General features: G+C 42.0%; 1 protein-coding gene across 1 annotated transcript in view; it reads left to right on the top strand.

Annotated features, from left to right (window-relative positions):
* Window positions 1-19818, top strand: part of LOC126647016 (neuronal acetylcholine receptor subunit alpha-7-like) — a 55403-nt gene extending 35585 nt beyond the window's left edge. Inside the window, exons 7-10 of the mRNA XM_050328861.1 lie at window positions 94-288; window positions 1600-1686; window positions 12728-12837; window positions 18817-19818. Coding sequence (XP_050184818.1) covers window positions 94-288; window positions 1600-1686; window positions 12728-12837; window positions 18817-19338 — 914 coding nt within the window. The 3' untranslated portion in view covers window positions 19339-19818. The remainder of the gene's footprint in view (window positions 1-93; window positions 289-1599; window positions 1687-12727; window positions 12838-18816) is intronic.
* Window positions 19819-21640: the final 1822 nt, after the last annotated feature.

Below are 21640 nucleotides of genomic sequence, written 5' to 3'. Positions count from 1 at the left end.
ACACACATTGGCTCTTAAACCATCAGTTCTTGACCCAGTCCAAGCGGATAACTCTTGCACCTCTCCCCACTGCTCTTATCTCCCTCTCTGTAGGTGTCCCAGGGAAGAGGAATGAGATGTACTATGAATGCTGCAAAGAACCATACCCAGATGTGACGTACACAATCACCATGCGTCGACGCACCCTCTACTATGGCTTGAATCTGCTCATTCCCTGTGTTCTCATATCTGGCTTGGCACTGCTTGTATTCCTTTTGCCAGCTGATTCGGGGGAGAAGATTTCTTTAGGTAAGTGCTAAAGTATTCATTTATTTCATAAGCATCCTGGGAAACAGAAAATAAATGCCTCATGGTGCTGCGGTGCTTGATGGATAGATAAAGTTTTCACTTAGGAGAGCAATGGAAGTACCTGTTTGGCTACAGAAAAAGAATAACAACTTTCTGTATGGTGTTCACACATCCTGTTCTAAACACTTCTAAAATCTTTTGGACTTTAACATGGGAGAAGGCTGAAAAAAAAGCTGTTGGCAACATGGGCAGCAGTGATAATATTCTGTCATGCTCGTGGTTATGTTCTTTAGTACATCTCAGTGCGTTTCATAGCTGATTGACTTTGTTTTTCAGACAGGACATACTAAGGTACAAAGAGTGAAAGGTTTTGAGCAGCAGCAGGTGGGCACTGGATTTTTACCTTTAAAGATCAGCTCCCAAACTACTTAGCCAAGAATCCCCTATGAATGCAAAACAGTGACAGCCAAGAAAGGGATAAATTATATTTACTGTTGTGTTTGTGTTGATAAAAACAGGAAGGGTTCTTCCAAGAGAAGATGGAGGAGAGCTGGGAATACAACAGGTTGGCCCAGATGAGACCTTAAGAGTTAATTTTTCATGATTCTGTTTCAGGACAGAGCTTTTTAAATCATATGAAGTATCCTTAGTGTTAGTAAGAGTATCTGAGAAGCCTGTCTTACAAGAGGTAAAACACAGGCTATAGAGGTTGCAGTTGCTATCTATGAAATACAGCATGCAGACAAAGAAAAGAGTAATTTGAGCTGAAGTAGAGGGTTGACACAAAAATAGGAGCTAATGTTCATGCACTGACCTTGTGATTTCTCAGTACCAGGACAGTTAGTTTTAGCAACAGCCTTTCCAGATAAAATAAAGTTCTTCTTTTAAAACAGGCTGCATCTCTTTGAGGGATATTACATAATACGCAATAGCAAAACCTAGACTTCTGTCTGTGCAAGCCTCTCCTAGCCCTTAACAACCGTCTGGGCTTTGTTTGTGCTATATTTTCGAAAATAAATGTAGTTCAGCAGTCCTGCAAACTTTGTTTCACTCAGCAGGAAAGATTTCTCCATTACTTTAAGAGGAGTAAGTGTTTGTGTGTATTAGAGAGAAGTGAGAAGACAATGGATAGAGTTGCATCCGAAAATGCCCTCACTTTGTGGAAGTTCTCATCTGCATTGACAGATGTGAAGTCGTGGGTTTGGCTTTTCTGTAGATCAGGACAAAGCTATATTTAACAGCAAAGACCTCAGAGGAGCAGCTGCAGAGTTCATGTGCCTCATTCTTCCCGAACATGTTCATTCCCTGCAGGTATCACTGTCCTTCTTTCCTTGACTGTATTCATGCTGCTTGTGGCTGAGATCATGCCTGCAACTTCTGACTCAGTCCCACTAATAGGTAAGTCGATTTTCCCTGCTTGGTGCACAGTGTATGATGCCTCTCAAGAGCTGTTCAAAGCTGATTTGAGGGCTGACTCTTTCTGTTACCCTGGCTTTGCATTCAGCAATGTCAGGACTGAACGTCAGTCTGGACTTTATCATTTTGCATGTATGAAAAGAACCTACACGAGGGATATAAAAAGGCACTGGAACTATCACATGAACTGGTAACTGCAAGGGTTGAGAGGACACGGAAACAACATTGGGGAAAATACATCTTTCTTCTTCTGCAATGCCCTCCCTCCCTGCTGTTATGCAACTCTTCCCCGCCTTCCCTCTTTTCCTCCTCTCCTCACTCTCCGAAGAGCAACTCAGGATACAATAGGCAAAATTCAAATATATTGCTGGAGCATTTTTAATACATAGTGAAAACTATGGGACAGATCATCATCTTGGGAACATGGGCCAGACAGGCATCATTACATCCTCTGTTTTTATAGGACTATCCCTTTACCTTGATCTCATGGGATCTCAGTTTCTCAGCTGCGAACCTGAGGCATCATTGCAGGGTAGAGAAAATAAGCATGTTATATTTTACAAAATAAAGAAGAATGAACACCACAGGAAAACCTGTGAGTACAAATCATGACTAAAGTACACATTCCAGACAGCAGAATTTAACACAATATTCAACAATACATCCAGGTGCTGATGGAAGATGCACCTCACCATTGTACAATGAAAGCCTCACAGAAGTTATATCATGAATAGTATGAACGAGAACTTACTAGCCAACCTCATTATTTCTCTTCAAGGACTTGACTTAAATCTAGACCTAACTTTGGGGAGGGAGGATGAGCATGCCACAGTTAGGACAATGGCACCCAGAGGCAAGGGTTTCTGAAAACCTCCCAAAAACTTAGTGTTTCATCTTAGTGAAAATCAGCAGGACTCTTGACTCTGAGTCATACAGGAGCTTCCAAAAAACTAACAAAGCACCTTTCTGAACATATACCTGTGACACAATGGAGACAGATACAATTCTGAGACAAACTCTGTGTGTAGGGGGGAAACACAAGGCACCTTGAACACTGTTCACGTATTTTTGTTTTTTGTAATACCTAGCAAAAACCATTTAGAATGAATAAAGGAGTACACTTACCTATGCCCAGTCCACTATCTATAGCCAGAAGAGTTTCTACTAATAAAGTCTGCTATCACAGAGGGTAAGATTTAAACCAAAAAAAGGTACAAATAGTTATATTACAGACTTTGATGCTGTAATAATAGACCAATTTCTATTTATTAGAGCATTGCTGAAGTTGATGTAAATGACATCTACTGCTCTTTCATATCTGCAAATATTGTAATATATTATAGAGGCAATCATGTTGGTTAGATGTGATTTATCCTTATTAAACACTGGATGGCTGTTCTCAGACCTCACCCTTTTCTTCAAATGCCCAGAAATGTTCCTTAAGGACTTGCTCCCTGATTTTCCTAGGGACAGAACTCACAATGATAGAGTCGTAGTTCTTTGGATTGTCTTTTTGGGCTTTTTGGAGGTGAATGTAACATCTGTCCTTCTCCAGTTGTCAGGGATCTTACCCCATCTCCACAGCCTTGCAGTGATACCGTTAGGACTCTTGGTGACACCCGTGTGATCCCATGGATTTGGGCATGTTCAGATCTTACAATCAGTCCCTGAACTCCCTCATCCACTGCACCCAAACAGCCATTATTCAGCAAATGCTCCAAGCTGGGCTGTGTGGTTTTACATGATCTCGAGTTCTGAAAACCTTATCCTTACTCTAACAGGATGACGTCGCATAATCTCTCCATAGTGATCTTACAGGTATTCCCAAATGGGATATTTTAGCTGCTGAAGTGAATACATCAGGTCGTGATTACTGTTTTTCAGTGTCACCTCTAGTCCTGTTAAAATCCTCAGAAACTAATGTGAGGAAAAGGAGTAAATTTGGACAGCTCATTCAATTTTTGGAGAATCAGTATGGCTAGCATGAGGTTACAGGAATAAAAAAATCTTCTAAAGCATGTGGCTAGTGAAGAATGCAAGTAATTTGGTCTTGAAGTAGAAAGATTCATTGCTGATGACCAAAAAATCCACTGTTGCTGGTCTTCGTGCCTGTGGGAACAGAGATACTTCAAAAACAGGTCTCCACACACTTTAAAAATCTGCATTATATTCTTAGGGTCTGAATTTTTAAAAATAAATATGTATCCACACCTACCTGGACCTGGATGAACTCCTGCAGCCTTTGCTGTTTCAAAAACACTAACACCTAACAGGCTGTACTTCTTATTTTCTCCTTTTTCTGACCCCAGCTTTAAATAGTGAACTGTAGTAGCACAGGAAATTCTCACAGCTGCTATTTGGAGTGTCTTTGAGGGAGCAAAGGAGAGCTGGTCTAATCTGATACTAAGAAAAGTACTAGCTTCTTCACTCTGGAACATTTTTACAAAGAAATGTGGAAATCACACCTCAGTTCATCTTAGTCAAGGCCACTCTCCCCTGGCCTCAAATTATATTAACAATAAAAGAAGCACCTCTCATAGTAAATAATCAGAAGGATGTAAGGGGGGAAAGACAGTTGTTTTTTTCTACTTTTGCAGAGTGGGTCCCCCCTTTCTTGGTGCAACCTCTGCATTCTCTCTGTTTGTAAAGCTTCTCAAAGCAGAGACTCTCTTACTCCACACATCCAACTTCCCTGGATGATAGACTCCCATTTCTCAGTAGCTCACCAACTGCTGTGTTAATACATGTTAAAAGCAAGTCTTTTCTGTAAAGAGAAAGCGACCAGCTTGCTAAAATCTTGATAAATCTGGGAATCAGTAGCAGGCTTCTCAACATCTTTGAGCGTCAGGACCCTGCTGTGCCTCCACACTGAAGGGTTGTGCATAGAGCTTTCCTTTCCTCAGTAAGCAATCCACTCTCTGTGCCAAGAAAATGTTCCCCTTGGACAGGCTGGCCCCCTGCTCCCACTCAGCTTTTTGGGGTTTGCATCTGCATCAGCAGGTAGCTGCTCCTTGCCCAGCAGCATGTCTGCTGCCATCCTTCTTCAGCACATCCTCTCTCTTTGGGAAACTGGATATTTTGAGAGGCGTTTTCAACAGCACACATCTGTGTGAAGCAGGGCACCACAATATTTCAAAAGTCAAATCCTGCCCTTTTGCAGAGATGCCAAAGAAAGGAGAAGGCTAAACCAGAAAAAGATGCTTCTTTTTCTTTTTAAAACATTAACCACCCATAGCACAGCAATCAGCTCAACAATTTAAATAAAAAACATTGAAGTTCCATGGCATCTACAAACAGAACATTTTAGTCAGAATCCAACACAGAATTCAGAAGTCAATTTTATGAATAAGGCTTCTTTCCCTAAAACGGCCTGGAAGTCCCTCCTGGTACTTAAAACCTCTAGAGTGCAGCTCCTAAAAGACTTTCAGAACATGGCTACACAGCAGCAGCTGTGTCCTGAGCTTACCCTTTCTACTATAGCTTAATCATGCCTCACGGGAAGGCACTCGTGGTTTTACTCACTTCTAATTTTTCTCTTTAAAATTACTTTTCCCAAGAGTCTATGCAAGTAGGCAGATGGAGTTCGTTACCTGAGGAAAGTGTACACAGAAATGCAGAGAACTCCAGATGTGTTACACACCTTAATTGCTAGTCTGAGTGCACAAATCACTGGGTAAAATCATAAAGTCTGTGTGATACAGCTCAGGTATATGGCAAATTTTTTTTTCTGTTTCTGAAAACCTATACAATTATGCACAATTTTTTCTTGTACTATACATACCACTAATTTCATGGTAATTTCATGCACCTGCCCACCCCTATGATCGCACCCAGTCCAGTGCATTACGTAGGAAAGGATATCCATGTCCCACTGTGTTGATTTCCTGGCTCAATGGCCGAACCAAAATTAAACAAATACTGTTACTGACAAATACTGTTATTTCTATTAGAGTTTTTGTGCAAACTCAGTCCCTGCCCCTTCAGGCTAAAGGGTAAGGTAATTCATCTGAGAAATATACTCGAGGCATTTAGATCTGAACTGGAAAGACTGTTTTATTTCTATGAAGACAATGTGATCCATGTTAGACAAACGATTGAACTCAATGATATTAGAGGTATTTTCAAACCTAAATGATTCTATGATTCTATGTAAATAGCTGTGGATAATCAGATCTGGGTTTCATAATGGTTATATGACCATCTCTGAAGAAAGGATGAGTTCCTTCCTTAGGCAAAAGACATACGCCTGAATTCCTTTAAAGTCTTCATATCCCTGATCTTTTTCATTAAACATTGTTTTCCATTGGAAAGCAACCTTGTAGTTAAGACTAAGAAATCATGCATTAAGAAGTTACTAAGAGATCCTACCTATAACTTTTCCCATTCATGACTGTCCTTTGACTGGAGCCTGCTTAAGACTACACAGTTGTTGATCATGTGGTCACACATTCAGTGGCACCAAATAGAGCAGTGACCAGAATCAAATTTTTCACAGACTGCTGAGGGAATGTCTTAAAAAATATCTCAGGATAAGCTGCTAGTTTGGGCTCATAAACTTAAAAAAATTCATCTCCTAATGTCATGTTTAGTTCCCACCAAAACCATGCAGTTTTTCAGAAAGACAGAACAATCCACAGCCCATGTTAAAGTCAGACATGGCCAGAAACCATTGCTTCAGAAAATTGAGATCAACCCAGTTAGGAGCCTAACCAGCACATCTTCTTTCTACCTGCTTGCAGTATCACTTCCAGAAGGTGAAAACCTTTGGTGCCACATGGCACTGAGAAGTTTTCATCTGTCCATACTTCCCCATCCTGCTGTGATCCTGTCTTCTTCCAGCACCAGGTGTTTTGTTTTTAAGAAAGTATCGGTCCCCACTAGTAAGCCACAGGTTCACCTCTTATTCCACTCTACAGTGAGACACAGGCTGTGGGGAACCTCCTTCACCCACCCATGTCCACCTTTTCTAAAGGCTTTGAGTTCAGGCCCCAGACAGCACAAAGTTCACTCACACAGAGAAACACCCAGGAGCACCTACAGCAGGACTCCTTCAGCTTGAGACTGAAGCTGCCAACAAACTCTGAACTGGTTGCTCTTTATCCATCCTAGCCAGTGCTCTGAAGAAGTATCACTTTCAAAGTACTTTGTCAAAGCAGATAAGGCATGCTTCTGCTCAAAAGTCAAATCTCAAAATTAAATGCTCAGACCTCCCAGGCCAGCCAGATGATTTCTTTCTTTCATTAACACTTTTTATACGTGTCAGTTCCTTCCACAGGAAGTCCCCTTCCACAGGAGAATTGCTTAATAATTTCTGATTAGTTTCCATGCCAAAATAACTTCAAAGTGCTGAAAATCCTTATTTCCTACCAGCTCTTTCCAAAATAACACTGCTGATTTGGGATCAAAAATCTGTATTTTGCTTTAAAAGGAGTTCATGGCAGAAAGTGTGGAACACCTGGAAGCTGGTCATGGACCGTGTTTGACAGGGGAACATGAGGCTCATGAATATGAGGAGCTGTCACTTCCTGTGATTAACATCCACATGATGTTTGACATTTTGCCTGGACATATCAAATAATGCACAGTAAGAATAAAGTTATCCTCATCTCCAGTTAACGGAACTGCATTCCTCTCTGTCTTATTTTGCTGAGCTTATCTGCTTGCTTCTATAAGAAAATACAACATTTACTTGCCGCCTGGGGCTTTGTTATGATGACATTTTTTAGCTGTGTCCCCCCCTTGCCATCCCTCATCATGCCTACCCTGCTTCAATTAGCTTGAAGGTTTTACACTGTGAATAACTGAGTTTGCAGCAGATGCTTCGGGTGATTTCTCGCATTTAGTCATACAGCAAATGAGACTCAGAATTACTAAGACAGGGAAACAATGGGGTGCTTTGCCACCTCCAGGAGTCACAGATTGTTTTAAGTTACAAACATAAGGCATTAGCGGTTCTAACTAGAGAGAGAAAATTAGATTAATCTCTTGTTACATTTTCTGTCATCTTCCTAAATGTTCTCAGCTGATGCCATTTCACTGTTTCTTTTTGAGTTTTTAGAGTATTCCCCCCTTCCCCCCCACCCTTACATGGTTCTGCCTGGTACCTTGCTGGTGTCATGACCCTGCTCAGTCTCTTCCACAAAACACAAATTCTCATTCACAGCAGCTCTTACAGTTTCATGCCCCATGATCAGTGGTGCTTTTCCCAAAGCCAAGAATCTTGGATGCCTTTTTATTCGGGGGGAGGAGGGGGAAAGAAAGAAAAGAAGAACAGTTTTACTTTTCAAATACCCAGTTCTATTCTTCAAAAACACATGGGAGGAGAAGAGTTTGAAAACACTGCGAGAACACTGCCTCTGTTCCCTCTACAAGTACTATAATCAACAGTCAGACACAGAGCCCAATCCTGAAATCTCTCACTCTTTTAAGACATCTCATGAGGGACCATCTGGACTGAAATGATGCTCTTGACTTTCTGCTGTCCTTGGGAGCTAATGGAGCACAGGGTGTGTCTGCCACAACTAATCTTTACAGCGCAGGAAGTTGTTTTTCCACCTGTGTCCTCCTCCATGGTTCTTTGCTGTCTGTGCACAACAGTAACTCCACAGGAGAATTTCTCCTCTGTCTTTTGGCTTTCTTGATCTCTGAGTAACTCTCACATTGCCCATTGTAGACTGCCACAGCATCTGCTCAGCACTAGGCCTGGTCCCTGCCATAGGAGCAAAGAAGAGGGGTAGGAAGCCCCCTGGCTTCTGAGGTTTCCAGTATCCTCCACAGGCTTCAGTTCATTAACCTGGACCATTTCCAGAAGGAAGAGCAATGAATATCTCATTCTGAGGTCACAAGAAAAACAAAGCACTCAGAAAGACTGAAATTACCTGACTTAGTGCAGGTCTAAAGCAGTCCATCATTTCACATGCAAAAACTGACATTTCCTGCAAAGACGGAACAGAAACAGGAACACCAGTGGGAGGTATCCAACTTGATCAATGTCTGTAACTGAGAACAACACTCTCCTCCTTCCCCCACTGTTTCCCAGGAACAAGACTATAACTGGTCACAGTGGAGATGCTCTGCCTTTCCTGTAACTGACAATGTTAACAAATCTGGATATGATAACTGCTGTCTCAGTTAGTGTTCAGTGATAAAATCAACAAGGCATGGCATCCATCTGGAATCATCTTGCTCCTCTTCAGGATTCTGTTTTATTTACCCTTGTTCCTAATCAGTCCTTGAAGTTAATCCAGTTCCACTTCAGCAGTGTGTCTTCAAAAACATCTCTAAAATAATCCTAAGGTGCTTCTCTAGCATCAGATAATACCACAAAATATCCAAAAGCAGTACTGAATGCCCTTCAAGTTATAAATTGCAAGTCATTGCTATCCCTTTGATATAGATGACGTCAGAATATACCTGCAAGAAAAAATATCTGTTTTTGCTGACTTTTTAGAAGACCTTACTGACTATCTGTGCTTTTATTAAATCTGTATTTGCTGTGAAAACAGTATCATCTTATCATAGTCATGAAGCAGAGGCTGACAACTCCCAGATGTTAAACAGATGTCCAGATATTATATCATTCCTCCTTTGGTAAACAAAGGGAAGAAAAACAATTGTAGAAGAGCAAGCATTTCATGCTGTTTTAAGGAGATGGATCAAGCATCCAAAACACCTTTTCTGTTCACACACAACTGCTGAAGAAAGCATCACACAGGTTTTAAAACATATGAAGAGCACTTAGAAGTGACCAGTACAGACTTCAGTATCCCTGGGGAATGGTGCTGTGTAAGTCAGGGGTAGCAAGGGGCTCCAAGTACAGGTCTTCTTGTCCATTTTCCTGTTCTGTGGCAAATGAGAGTGCAAATGAGCTAATTCCCCTCCAGAATGTGTCAATCACTTACCAGCTGTGCCACAGAGCATGTGACTTAACAGCAGCCAGGTCCCTGGTCTTTCAAATACACCCCAGTCCAGGATGGCTGTTCCTGACACACTTCCCAGAGTGAAGGAATTTGTTAAAGGCTCCAAGTTGACCTAGTAACCAGGAGTAACAAGTAGGACACAGAGAGATTGTTAGTGAGAGTTGCTGAACATTTCCCTCCCACAGTTTGAATGAAAGGGCTTCTTTGCAAAATCAGATTTGCATTTATCCCTGCCAACAGACACACAGGGGGATAGGATTTTTTGGGAACAACTGCTTCAAAGCCCCAGATGGATAAGTCCTATAGGATTTGAGATGGACCCTAAAATACTGTCAAAAAAAGTCTGGTGACTAGGCAAGAGCTGCTGCTTGGGAAACCTAAGCACAGTTCTTACTCTATTACTTATCTAACAAGAGAGTATCCTATTTCTGTGCTCAGCAACATCAATGGGGATGCAGAAATAGAGTTCACTAATTCATGGCAGTGTGGGGCTAGGGCAGAGTGAGTGAAGACTGCAGTCCTTTGGCTCCAAAGGAAGTGTTATCCATGAACATTGTAGCTTCATCCCTTCAGCAGCAAGGCTTTTCTGCTCACAGACTTGCTGGAGAAGGTTGAGTCATGGTCATATCAGAGGGGGTGCTAGAGGAGAGTCATGAAACGGGTCCAGAGAAGAGCAACCAGGCTGGTGAAGGGACTTTAACACAAGCCCAATGAGGAGAGGCTGAGGGAGCTGGGGTTGTTTAGCCTGGAGAAGAGGAGGCTCAGGGGAGACCCCATCACTCTCTGCAACTCCCTGAAAGGAGGTTGTAGCCAGGTGGGACTTGATCTCTTCTCCCAAGCAGCTTTCAGTAACACAAGAGGGCATGGTCTCAAGATCTGCCAGGGGAGATTCAGGTTAGATATTATGAAAAAATTCTTTACAGAGAGGGTAATCAGGCATTGGAATGGGCTGCCCAGGGAGGTGGTGGAGATATTTAAGAAGAGACTGGATGTGGCACTTGGTGCCATAGTCTAATAACTGTGGTGGTAGTGGATCAAGAGATGGACTTTATGATCTCAGAAGTCCTTTCCAACCCATCTGATTCTATGATTCTATGAATTCCTTTGTGACCAAAGGCTATTAGGTTACATTCTCTTGTCACAGAAATGGAGGTAACAGCCTTCATCATATCTCCAGCTAGAGATATGACAGACTAACAACCGTGCTACCTTCTTCCTCCCCTTTCACTGCTGGTTTTTCAGGGCTGGCAAAATCCTACCTTAGAGTAGGTCTGGGCATTTCCAGGACTTTATGATTTCTCTCCTTGAAATGAATACAGCACCTGCACCTATCTGGGGACCATAAATCTGTCTGCTGGATTTCACAGATATCTTGTGACATTTGGTTGCCTGACAGTAATATAGAGGGCTGAAGTACCATGCCCTATGTCCTCCACCCTTGCTTTCCAACTGAAAACTTCACTGGACCTTGAACAGAAGCACCCCACCTGCTCAACATACAGCTAATGCACACCCAGACTCTTTCTTGCTTATTACCAGGCAAAACCATAACACATCTTTCTTTATGGGTCCACAGCTCCCCTGTGGTTCCCAGTCTATTCCTCAAAGAACTGTTTTCCACTTGCTAGCAGGTCTACACAGCAGTTCACTGAGCTCTCTTCCTGGGTTTACTCCATAAAAAACCCCCCAGGAGTGTCAATTCCTCTGCTAGTCATTGGCTGGGATCTTGAGTCAGACAATAAGAGGTTGTTTCCAAGTTCAACCAGGTGACTAATTTTCCAGGGACATGTGAAAAATCTTAGCCAAAGCCATTTTAAATGGACCACTTCAGGCCACTGAAGTCTGGTGGCATCAAAATGCATAGAGTTTAAGGAAGTTATTTAGTGACTCACAGCAGTAATTAAACCAACAATATCAACACTGTTGTATTTCTGTTACCTGGGGCACATAACAGCTTCCCTGAAACCTGAGTTCCTGGTTTGCTCTGCTTCTGACTACTTGTTGACTCTCTTCTCTCATGAATAAGTGCAACAGAGACCTTTAAATTCAACTCACCCTGGGGACTATTCTTCTAATCTAGCTACATATTCATTTGGCCATGGAAAAGCCATATCTGCTCTTGAAGCAATTGCAGCACTGATTTCAGGAAGGCCCGAGAACCTCATTATTATGAACAAGCTTTTTGCTGCTGAGGCAGTGGGATTTGGTATTCAGAAACACAGACAGAACAAAACTTGCCTGGGAGCTTGTATTGAATTTTTGACTTTTCCTGCAAGCTGCGGGAGGGAGGGCCGGGAGTGGGAAGAGGCTGTAGTGTGGGGCAGTGTGACATTCTCTCCCACAGTGTACCATCCTATCAGCCAAAAGTAATGCTCCTTGGTATTTTGACACTGAAACCTTCAAATGTCATTACCCCTGTGGGTAATTCTTCTTTACACTCCAGTGCATCAACCTCACTCCTGGCATGACGAAGCCTTACTGCCACTTAGGAGATATGGCTTCAAGTCTCAGTTCTGACATTCAAGATCTTGATTTCTTTCCTGCACAGCAGATTTAAATTTGTCACTCAGGAAGGGTGTGGTGTGCCCTCATAGGAAGCAGAAGTGGTGGTCTTGATGGCAAAGAGGAGTAATGAAAAATATGCCTAAACATTTGTGAGTAGTAGTGGGACAAAGGTGGGGAGCTGGTGACACTTTCTGAAGGGATCCAGTGGCACCATGAGGACAGCATCACCCTCCAGCACCTCTGCTTGTTGCACAGGAGGTCTAGAACTGGGTGTGCTGGTGTTCAGTAGGTGTTGTCAGCTCAACTTCTTGCTGCCCTGGCAGCTGGCATAGAGCCCTCCTTACCCTGAGGCTCTACATTCCTCTCTGGGATGAAAACTAAGCACTTTTCACTCTTCCCTCATTGGAGAGGAGGGAGCTGAGCAGATGCACTGAAAACCTCAAAGGCTGCAAATTCTCCAGTGAAGCAGTTCAGAGAGGGGGGTGTTCAGACGTGACGCGGTGCTTCTCAAATGTAGATCTCAAGGCATGGCCAAGGAATATTATTTGCTCTTTGTTTGGATTTCCTCCTCCTTAACCAAGTCCTCCTTTTCCTTGCAGCTCAGTATTTCGCTAGCATCATGGTCATCGTTGGTCTGTCTGTGGTGGTGACAGTGCTGGTTCTGCAGTTTCACCACCATGACCCCCAGGCGGGGAAGATGCCCAAATGGGTAAGCAGCTTTGGTGGTAAATATTCAACAGGCTCCTACTGAAGGAAAAAAAAATAATCTAAAAACTATAGTAAATTTTTTTATAGATGAGGCACAGAAGTTGCTCCCTACTAATATGAACAGTAAGCTACAGACAGCATATTTGATACTTAAATTTGCTAATGGAGGTAAAGAACAAAAACATACTAAATTTACTTTTCCATTGAAACAGTCTTTCTTATTTGGGTTTTGTATTTGCACTTACAATGGGGTGGTTGAGTCATGACAAAGTAATCTCTCTCAGCGCCCACTTTGCAAGTGCTAATCCTGTGGGCATCACCTTTGATTTCTTATCCAGCAGGCACCAGTACTGACAAAATGTGACATTTCAAAGTGCTTAACAAACACCATTCTCTACTGGGCAGTTTGTCTGCTGCCATCTGATCCATTCTCAGTGCGTTAGCATGTGGATCCTCTTTTCTCTACAGACTTTTCTACAGACAGCAGCAGACTTTGTCAGCCCAGTGAGGTCTGGCACCAATGCCAGCTGGCTTTCAAAAGAAATGTTCCTTCAGATTTTCAAGTTAAAGGAAAATGATGCTCTTTTCCCCCTCTCCTTTCCCTAATTGATTTTAATAGGCAAGGTGTGCTTTGTAATTATAAAATGAAAAAGGATGAAAGCAGGAGCAGATACAAATAGTCACAGTCTAGCCTCTCTTTAAACTGCTGCTTCAATGCTTTTTTTTTTTTTTTTCAAGTCCAATAACAATTAAGCATAATCACAATTATTTCTCAAAGTGCTGTATTATTTTAAATCCTCTTTACTTTCAAGACATCAGAGTGGGTGAATTTTTCTGGAAGAACCTACCTGTAAGCAAAACTCGAGGGCACAAATCTGGGGAAACACGCTTCAGATGCCAACATGTTCAGGCTATGCAGCAGTGTAAGAGCCCCCACAGAAAATTTTATTGTTTCGTCTGCCTTTTGAAGAACGTGGACACAATGGCTCATGTGTCTCACAGGCCCTGAAAGTCAGCTCTTTCTCTCTACCAGTCTCTTGCTTTCTCTTCTGGAAACACAGCACACAACAAACTCCCTCTCTGGAGAAACCCTGTGCAGTGGCCTCACAGCTGAACTGGCACACATTACAAAACAAGCCATCAGGAAGCAAAGACTGTGGAAAGCATTACTGGGAAGCAGAGATGATAGAACTGTAAAAGCTGTAGACCACACAAGCTGATAGGACTGAGGGATCTCAAGAGGGAAAAGATGAATTCCAAGTGTTTAGAGAAGAGGATGACCCCACAACAGTAGGTATTTGTCCTCTGTAAGACATGGACAAGGCTCAGTCATTAGGATTCATGGCAAAGTCTCCTTTTTTGGTTTTTAGTTTCCCCTATTCATCTATGTCAGGTGTTTCTTACAGAGACACCTTGAATGATGTTTGCTCCATAAAAACCAGGAATCTAAGATAGCCAACTTCAGAAAGAAGGAAATTTTTTGCATAAAAGAGTTAGTGTTTAGCCTCTCTCTAGGTGTTACTTCTTCCCTTATTATGCAACTGAGAATTGTGCCTTTCTTTTATATTAATCTTTGATGACTTACTAAAGCCAGCTTTTTCCAAGATGGGAGTTTAAATCCAAGGTATTCAGTTAAGGCATTTGTTGGCTTCTCAGTTGAGAAATGAGAGCTACTGGCTAATTGACACTTGTGTCAATTAGCTGAAATAGCACTGAAAAGAACACTGAAGAAGGCCCAGCTACTGAGTTGTTTGGGAGTGATAACATTAGGCATGGGCTACAGCTCAATTCACCCTTCTCTACTGACAACCAAGATTGTTGCACAGGAGAGAGGGCTGGAGAGACCAAGCACTGAGAGAAGAAAGAGTTCTGGGGGAAAAGGCAAGAGCACTCTGGCTCTTTTCTGTGCCTAAGTCAGGTTCACTTGCTTTTAGACTTTCTTTTCATGTGCTTCAAACCTGGACATGCACAGGTGCTGATGCCTCATATCAAAGAGCTTTAATCCCACCTAGTGGATGAGGGGAAGGCTGTGGATGTGTCTATCTGGACTTTAGCAAAGCCTTTGACACTGTCTCCCACAGCACACTCCTGGAAAAGCTGCAGCCCAGGACTTGGACAGGGCACTCTGTGCTGGGTTAGGAACTCAGGCCCAGAGAGTGCTGGTGAATGGGGCTGCATCCAGCTGGGATCCAGTCACCAGTGGTGTCCCCAGGGATCAGTGCTGGGCCCAGTCCTGTTTAACATCTTTATTGATGATTTAGGTGAGGGGGTTGAGTCCATCATTAGTAAATTTGCAGATGACACAAAGCTGGGAGGGACTGTCGACCTGCTGGAAGGCAGGAGGGCTCTGCAGAGGGACCTGGACAGGCTGGAGAGCTGGGCTGATTCCAATGGGATGAGGTTCAACAAGGCCAAGTTTTGGGTCCTGCACTTTGGCCACAACAACCCCCTGAGAGCTACAGGCTGGGCACAGAGTGGCTGGAGAGCACCCAGGCAGGAAGGGACCTGGGAGTCTGGATTGACAGGAGGCTGAACATGAGCCAGAGTGTGCCCAGGTGGCCAAGAAGGCCAAGGACATCCTGGCCTGGATCAGGAACAGTGTGGCAGCAGGAGCAGGGCAGTGATCCTTCCCCTGGACTCAGCACTGGTGAGGCCACACCTGGAGTGCTGTGTCCAGCTCTGGGCCCCTCAGTTCAGGAAGGACATTGAGATACTGGAGCAGGTCCAGAGAAGAACAACAAGGTTGGTGAGGGGACTTAAACATAAGTCCTACGAGGAGAGGCTGTTCTTCAGCCTGGAGAAGGCTCAGGGGAGACCTCGTCACTCTCTACAACTCCCTGAAAGGAGGTTGTAGCCAGGTGGGGGTCGGTCTCTTTTCCCAGGCAGCTATCAGTAAGACAAGAGGGCATAGTCTCAAGCTGTGCCAGGGGAGGTTTAAGTTGGATATTAAGAAGAAATTCTTTACAGAGAGGGTAATCAGGCATTGGAATGGGCTGCCCAGAGAGGTGGTGGATTCTCCCTCCCTGGAGGTATTTAAAAAGAGACTGGATGTGGCACTGAGTTCCATAGTCTAGTAACTGTGGTGGTAGTGGATCAAGGGTTGGACTTGATGATCTCAGAGGTCCTTTCCAACCCGTCTGATTCTATGATTCTATGAACTGGAGACTCTTTCCTCTGGGCTAGTCCAGGAAGGTGACTGTGATGGGAGCCACCAGTGCAACTATATTGGTTAGGAGACGACCACAGTGGAGAAGCTCACAGCAGGGTTAGGCTGCGGACCTCTGAAGGCAGCTGAGTCTGTGTCCTTCCTTCATAGAAACCCAGATATGACAATGCAGGTGCGAGTATAGGTTCACGTCATCATACCCAATCTGTTCTCCAGCAACCCGTATGCTGCAGATGTCCCCTCAGTTAATTGGTATGACAAGAACAGATTGCACCTAAATGTCTGTTTTCAAGGAAATAGAGCATTTGAAAATCCAAGCATATTAAAAGATGTGTTGCTGTCTTTGGAGTATTTATTTTTCTGTGGAAAATGTGTTTGACTGTAGTTTATAAATGTAATTTCCCTAAGGAGTAAAAACTCTGCCTCAAAAGAAAAAGCAGTATTCCTGTATTAGAGGAATTTTTTTTTTTTTTCAACTCATATCTCCTTCCAGAGCTGAGGCACACATATTCACATTTTCTAATAAGAAAGTTGTTTGACTTAGTATTTTGGAATTACACAGTTCCAGAGAATTAATTAGTCTCTTCCCTTTGGCACTGGCACTACTGACATATTGCTAGCAATTAAGACCTTTGTCTTGTTCCATTTTGTCCCATTTTGTTTCCATGAGGAATCAGAGTACATTGTAATTAAGTAAGTGCAATTAAATGCAGGGTCGTTTTTTTCAGGCTGCCACACTGTAGGTTTCTATTTGTCTGTGGTGACTATGGAGAAAATAATAAAATATTTAGAGACCCCAATGAAAGCAAAATAATATGAATAACAGGAAAACAGTCTTTCATTACTGCGTAGTTTGAACCCAGCTGGCAACTAAGTATCACAAAGCCACTTGCTCACACTTCACCTCCCCTCCCTGGTGGGGAGGAGAATTAGGAGAAAAACCACTTCATGGGTTGAGATAACAGCAGTTTAATAATTGAAACAGAATAAGATGAAATAATATTGCTAGTATTAATTATAATAATTATTAATAACAAAAATAATAATGAAAACATCAAGGAAAGGTGAAAAAGAGAGGAATTAAATGCAAGAGAAATAAGTGATGCATAATACAATTGCTCAACAGCTGCTGACTGATGTCTAACCTGTCTCTGAGCAGCAATCAACAGTTCACAAACAACTCGCCACAGCTCATATCCCTTTGGAATATCCCTCGGCTGGTTCAGGTCAGCAGTCCTGACCATTACTCCCTCATGGCATCGTGTGCATCTCTTCACTGGTAGAGAACAGGAAACTGAAAAATCCTTGACTCAGGCTAAGCACTTACAACAACTAAAATATCGGTGTGTTTTTGACATTATTCTCATATTGAATTCGAAACACAGCGTTGTACCAGTTACTAGGAAGAAAATTAATTCTATTCCAGCCAAAACCAGGGTAACAATGAAGAATAAAAGATTCATTAGTGGGAGAGAAGCAGAATGGCTCACAGAGAATGGCACAGGGCTATGACCCCAAACAGCTCACAATGCAGAATTAAAAAAAAAAAAACATGTAACTGCCTTCCACTGGTCATTGGTTTTGGGTTTTGCTATTATTATTTTTCCCATCTGCACTGTGAAAACATAGGAGTCAACTTAACCTGCATCTAAAATGATTCTGAAGGCAAACTGTGGTCCTAGGTCAAACATTACCTCAGTAACTGGAGCAGGATTACACAGGGAGCCCTGGGCCAAAGCTTTGAAGTTAAACCTGAGGCCATGTCTGTTCTCTCCTGGACATCAGATTATTTGTCTTGCAACCAGGATGATAAAGTTGTTAAAGTGTCCTGGCTGCATGGAGGGTCTTTCACAAGCACATTGCAAATGTCCATTTTGAACACATAACACCAGGAGGACTTTCTAACCACAAGATTTTACTGGTTATTTTGCTTCTCTTCACATAAGATGTTACTGATTCCACAGCCGTTTTACTGCCTTTCAAGGTTAACAATGTTACCAATGGGAATTCTATCAGGCTCAGATTTCAGACAAAACACCTGAAGATCAATTCACTGGGAAAAAAAATCTGGATGCACTCTCCAGAGTTAGCTCGTTTGCTGACCTCAACAAGAAACATATGAGGCACAGTCTGACATGTGCAGGTTAGAGCACTCTTGTGATGCACCAGTGCACAGGGAGATGACAGAAATTAGCAGCACCATTCAGATTTTGAGCTGCTAAATTTAATCGATTTACTCTTACTCTTTTGAAAAAAGGCCTGCTGTATTATGTGGTTGAACTCTTCAAAGGGGTAAAATGGCTTTCAAAAAAAAAAAAAAAGTGAAGCAACCAAAACCACCAAAAGCCAATCAAAACTTTTTATTTAGAATAAATAACAGAAATGGGGGAGGGAAATGTGCTAGAATTAGCTGTTACTCTGCTGTAAAGGGATTTTTTTCAGCAGAATCTAAATATTGAACCCACAAAATATTTAGGTCTATCTCTTTGCTTACAGTCTGAGAAATGTTTCAAAACTATACAGCCAATTTTGTACTCTCTGCTCAGTTGCATAGATCTGGGATTGTTTGGTAAAGATGGGACCTCAAGAACCACTTTGTGTAGTAAGATTTTACATCACTTTTGCTCTATAAGCTAATTGGGTGTTGAACACCTCTGTGTTCAAAACAGATCCAGAAAAAGACCATCCTTGGTAAGAAGCTAGACCTCAAAAACCCACAGAAATCCATCAGTATTTCTAAAAGACAACACATGATAGTCACAAAACGTTAAAAAAAAAATCTCCTGTATTTCTACCCTGGTAACTCTCTTTCAGGTCCGTGTCATCCTGCTGAACTGGTGTGCTTGGTTCCTGCGAATGAAGAAACCTGGGGAAAACATAAAGCCCCTGTCCTGCAAATACAGCTACTCCAAGCACCACCTGAGCGTAAACAGCATGGAGGTGAACGTCCTACCCGGGCACCAGTCCAGCAATGGCAACTCCATCTACAGCTACCACGCCATGGACAGCCCCTGCTGCCCCCAGAAGAACGATCTTGGCAGCAAGGCCGGGAAGATGACCTGCCCCTTGGCAGAAGACATTGAGCTTGCTCAAAAGAAAGCTTTAATGGACACTCTCCCAGTGATTGTGAAGATCCTGGAGGAAGTTCAGTTCATAGCGATGCGGTTCAGGAAACAGGACGAGGGTGAGGAGATCTGCAGCGAGTGGAAGTTTGCAGCTGCTGTGATAGACAGACTATGCCTGGTTGCATTTACCCTTTTTGCCATCATTTGCACATTTACAATACTCATGTCTGCTCCAAATTTTATAGAAGCCGTCTCGAAGGATTTTGCGTAAGGTTTTCAAAGATGAGCATGATAAATTGAAAGGGAATATTGCCAGTAATTTTGCTAGATAATTTAAATCAAATAGAGAAGTGTACTTATATATGCTAACATACACTGAAGGGGATGAAAATAATTTCAGGACATAATTATTCCTGATGTTAGTGATTGTAGTTTCTGAATAGGAATCATATTGAACTCTGTTACTTATTTCATAGATTAGTGCCACATGTAATTATGTCATGACCTGTGACAAGTGGTAGACAAGAATTCAAATCTACAATATATTTGTTACAAGTTAACACTCGTATCAATGTGTTACTATGAATTTTCGAACTTTTAGATATTGTTAAATTAACTTAAATGTTCATTGATGACTGTAAATTTTGCAGAATTTTGTTGTTTACAGTATATTCGTGTTTTATCATTTTTGTTTAGTGTGGTTGTGACATGCACTTACCAGATCTCCACAGTCTCATGATGCTGTATATTGTATATGAAAATAAACCATCATCATATTAGCTCATCGTAGCAGAGTGACTGGAATGTTTTCCTAGTAAAAACATTAACAGAATGTATCTTTCCCCAAAAAAATAACTTTTTCTTTTTTTTTTTTCTTTTTCAATTAGGAAATATTGTTTGTGACGTTGGAAAGAAAATTCATTCTTCATGATGACAATAACATATATCATTAACAGTGGCTTCTTAGCTGTCTCACCACTTAACTGTTTCTGTCACCTTGAAAATCTGCTTAATTTAAAATATCTCTGATCTCTTGGAAGACAGTTGGCAACCTAATATCGACTACCTCTGCGCAATTAGGGCAAAAACCTGGGTCTGCATAATATGTAGGAAATTGTCCACTGATTTAATTGGGCTCAGATTTCATATCTAGTCTATACTACCGAAGTAGTATTTTTTGAAAATTCTATTAGTACAGCCTCCTTTCCAATTTGGTTGGCAGCCTTTGTTAAAAGGAGTGTATAAAAGGCTGATTTTATTTTCCTAAAATTTAGTGTATCTATTTTTATTATCTATTTGCTGTCCCTGGGTACACTCTAATAATAATATATCTATTAATAAAACATAATTGAATCATGCCACTTCCTGGAATACAAGGGGAAAAGAAGCACTATTCTGAGCAGCAGCTTCTTTCCACTCACTGCTGTGGGTGGCAATGACACCTCTGTTGGAGTGATTTTATTTTCCCTACTGATCACAGCAGAGCTACGAAAGGACATGATCTGATGCAGACACCTTTCCCCTTGGGGTAACACAACACTTCTCTGAATGTTCATGGAAAGAAAATAACAGCCTATTATCTTCTCTGTCTGCCTTTCAGCTTCCTGTTCTCCCAGTGTCACAGTAAAAAACTAACTCTTCCCCTCTCTGCATGATGGGGTCCCTCCCACCACCACTGGCGGAGGGAAGGAAGAAGATGATGGTGCTATTAGTCAACAGGGAGTGCTTCCATCTGAAAGGTGATGGTGAAGGTGATAGTTCTACAGATTGAAGCAATATGCTACTCTTTCTTTAAGGATAAAGTGCCTGAATTTTTCCTCTGTGGCCTTCCTTAGGTAGCGATAGCTCCCTTTAAACAGAGGGTTCACTGTAATGGTTGTTACCTCTGTAGCTGTAAGATTAGATCATCACACCAGTGGATTTACTGCACTGCTTGGAGTTATGCTCAGAAAAGCACCTAAGGATGTTGACCTGGAAAGGTCCTGACTGCAGTGACCTGTTTTATATTTCATTTGACTTTTGTGGTTACTTCATTTCTAGATGCAGCTCCAAGTGGTAACAATGGCTTATAATAAAAGCCTCTACTGAAAATTCTATCCATATTTCAGAGAGATCTTCTTTTTTATTCATAGAATCTCAGAGAGATTCTTCTTTTTTATTCATAGCTGCTCTAAGCAGCTCTTTTCAAGCCTGCAGGAGAAAACTCCCATGATATGTGATTGTTTCTCCTGCCCATTTTGTTGCTTCTGCTGACAAAATTGTGCTTGCTGAGGTACCAAATGTAATTCAAGAGGGCTTTGCCTAATAGAAACATCTCAATGAACACCAGAATTAGTCTGGGGGTTAGCTGTACCAGGCTGCTCTCTTGGACAGCAGCTGAAATGCTCATTTCGTTTATTCCTTTAGTTACGTGGACAAGCAATAGACAAAAAGCCTAAATATCTAATTACTTCTGCAACTTGTGTGGCAGGATGCTAAATGAACTTGTTCAAGGACCACTAATATTTTTACTTGAAAAGCATTTTTGAAAATAATCTCCAGTGACAGGATAAAAAGGTAAAAGCTAATGTTAA

The sequence above is a fragment of the Myiozetetes cayanensis genome, unplaced genomic scaffold, assembly GCF_022539395.1.
Source record: "Myiozetetes cayanensis isolate MyiCay16 unplaced genomic scaffold, myiCay2020 scf4, whole genome shotgun sequence".
Classification (NCBI taxonomy): domain Eukaryota; kingdom Metazoa; phylum Chordata; class Aves; order Passeriformes; family Tyrannidae; genus Myiozetetes; species Myiozetetes cayanensis.
Note: the sequence above shows the minus strand (reverse complement) of the source record. Positions and strands in the feature narration are given on the sequence as shown.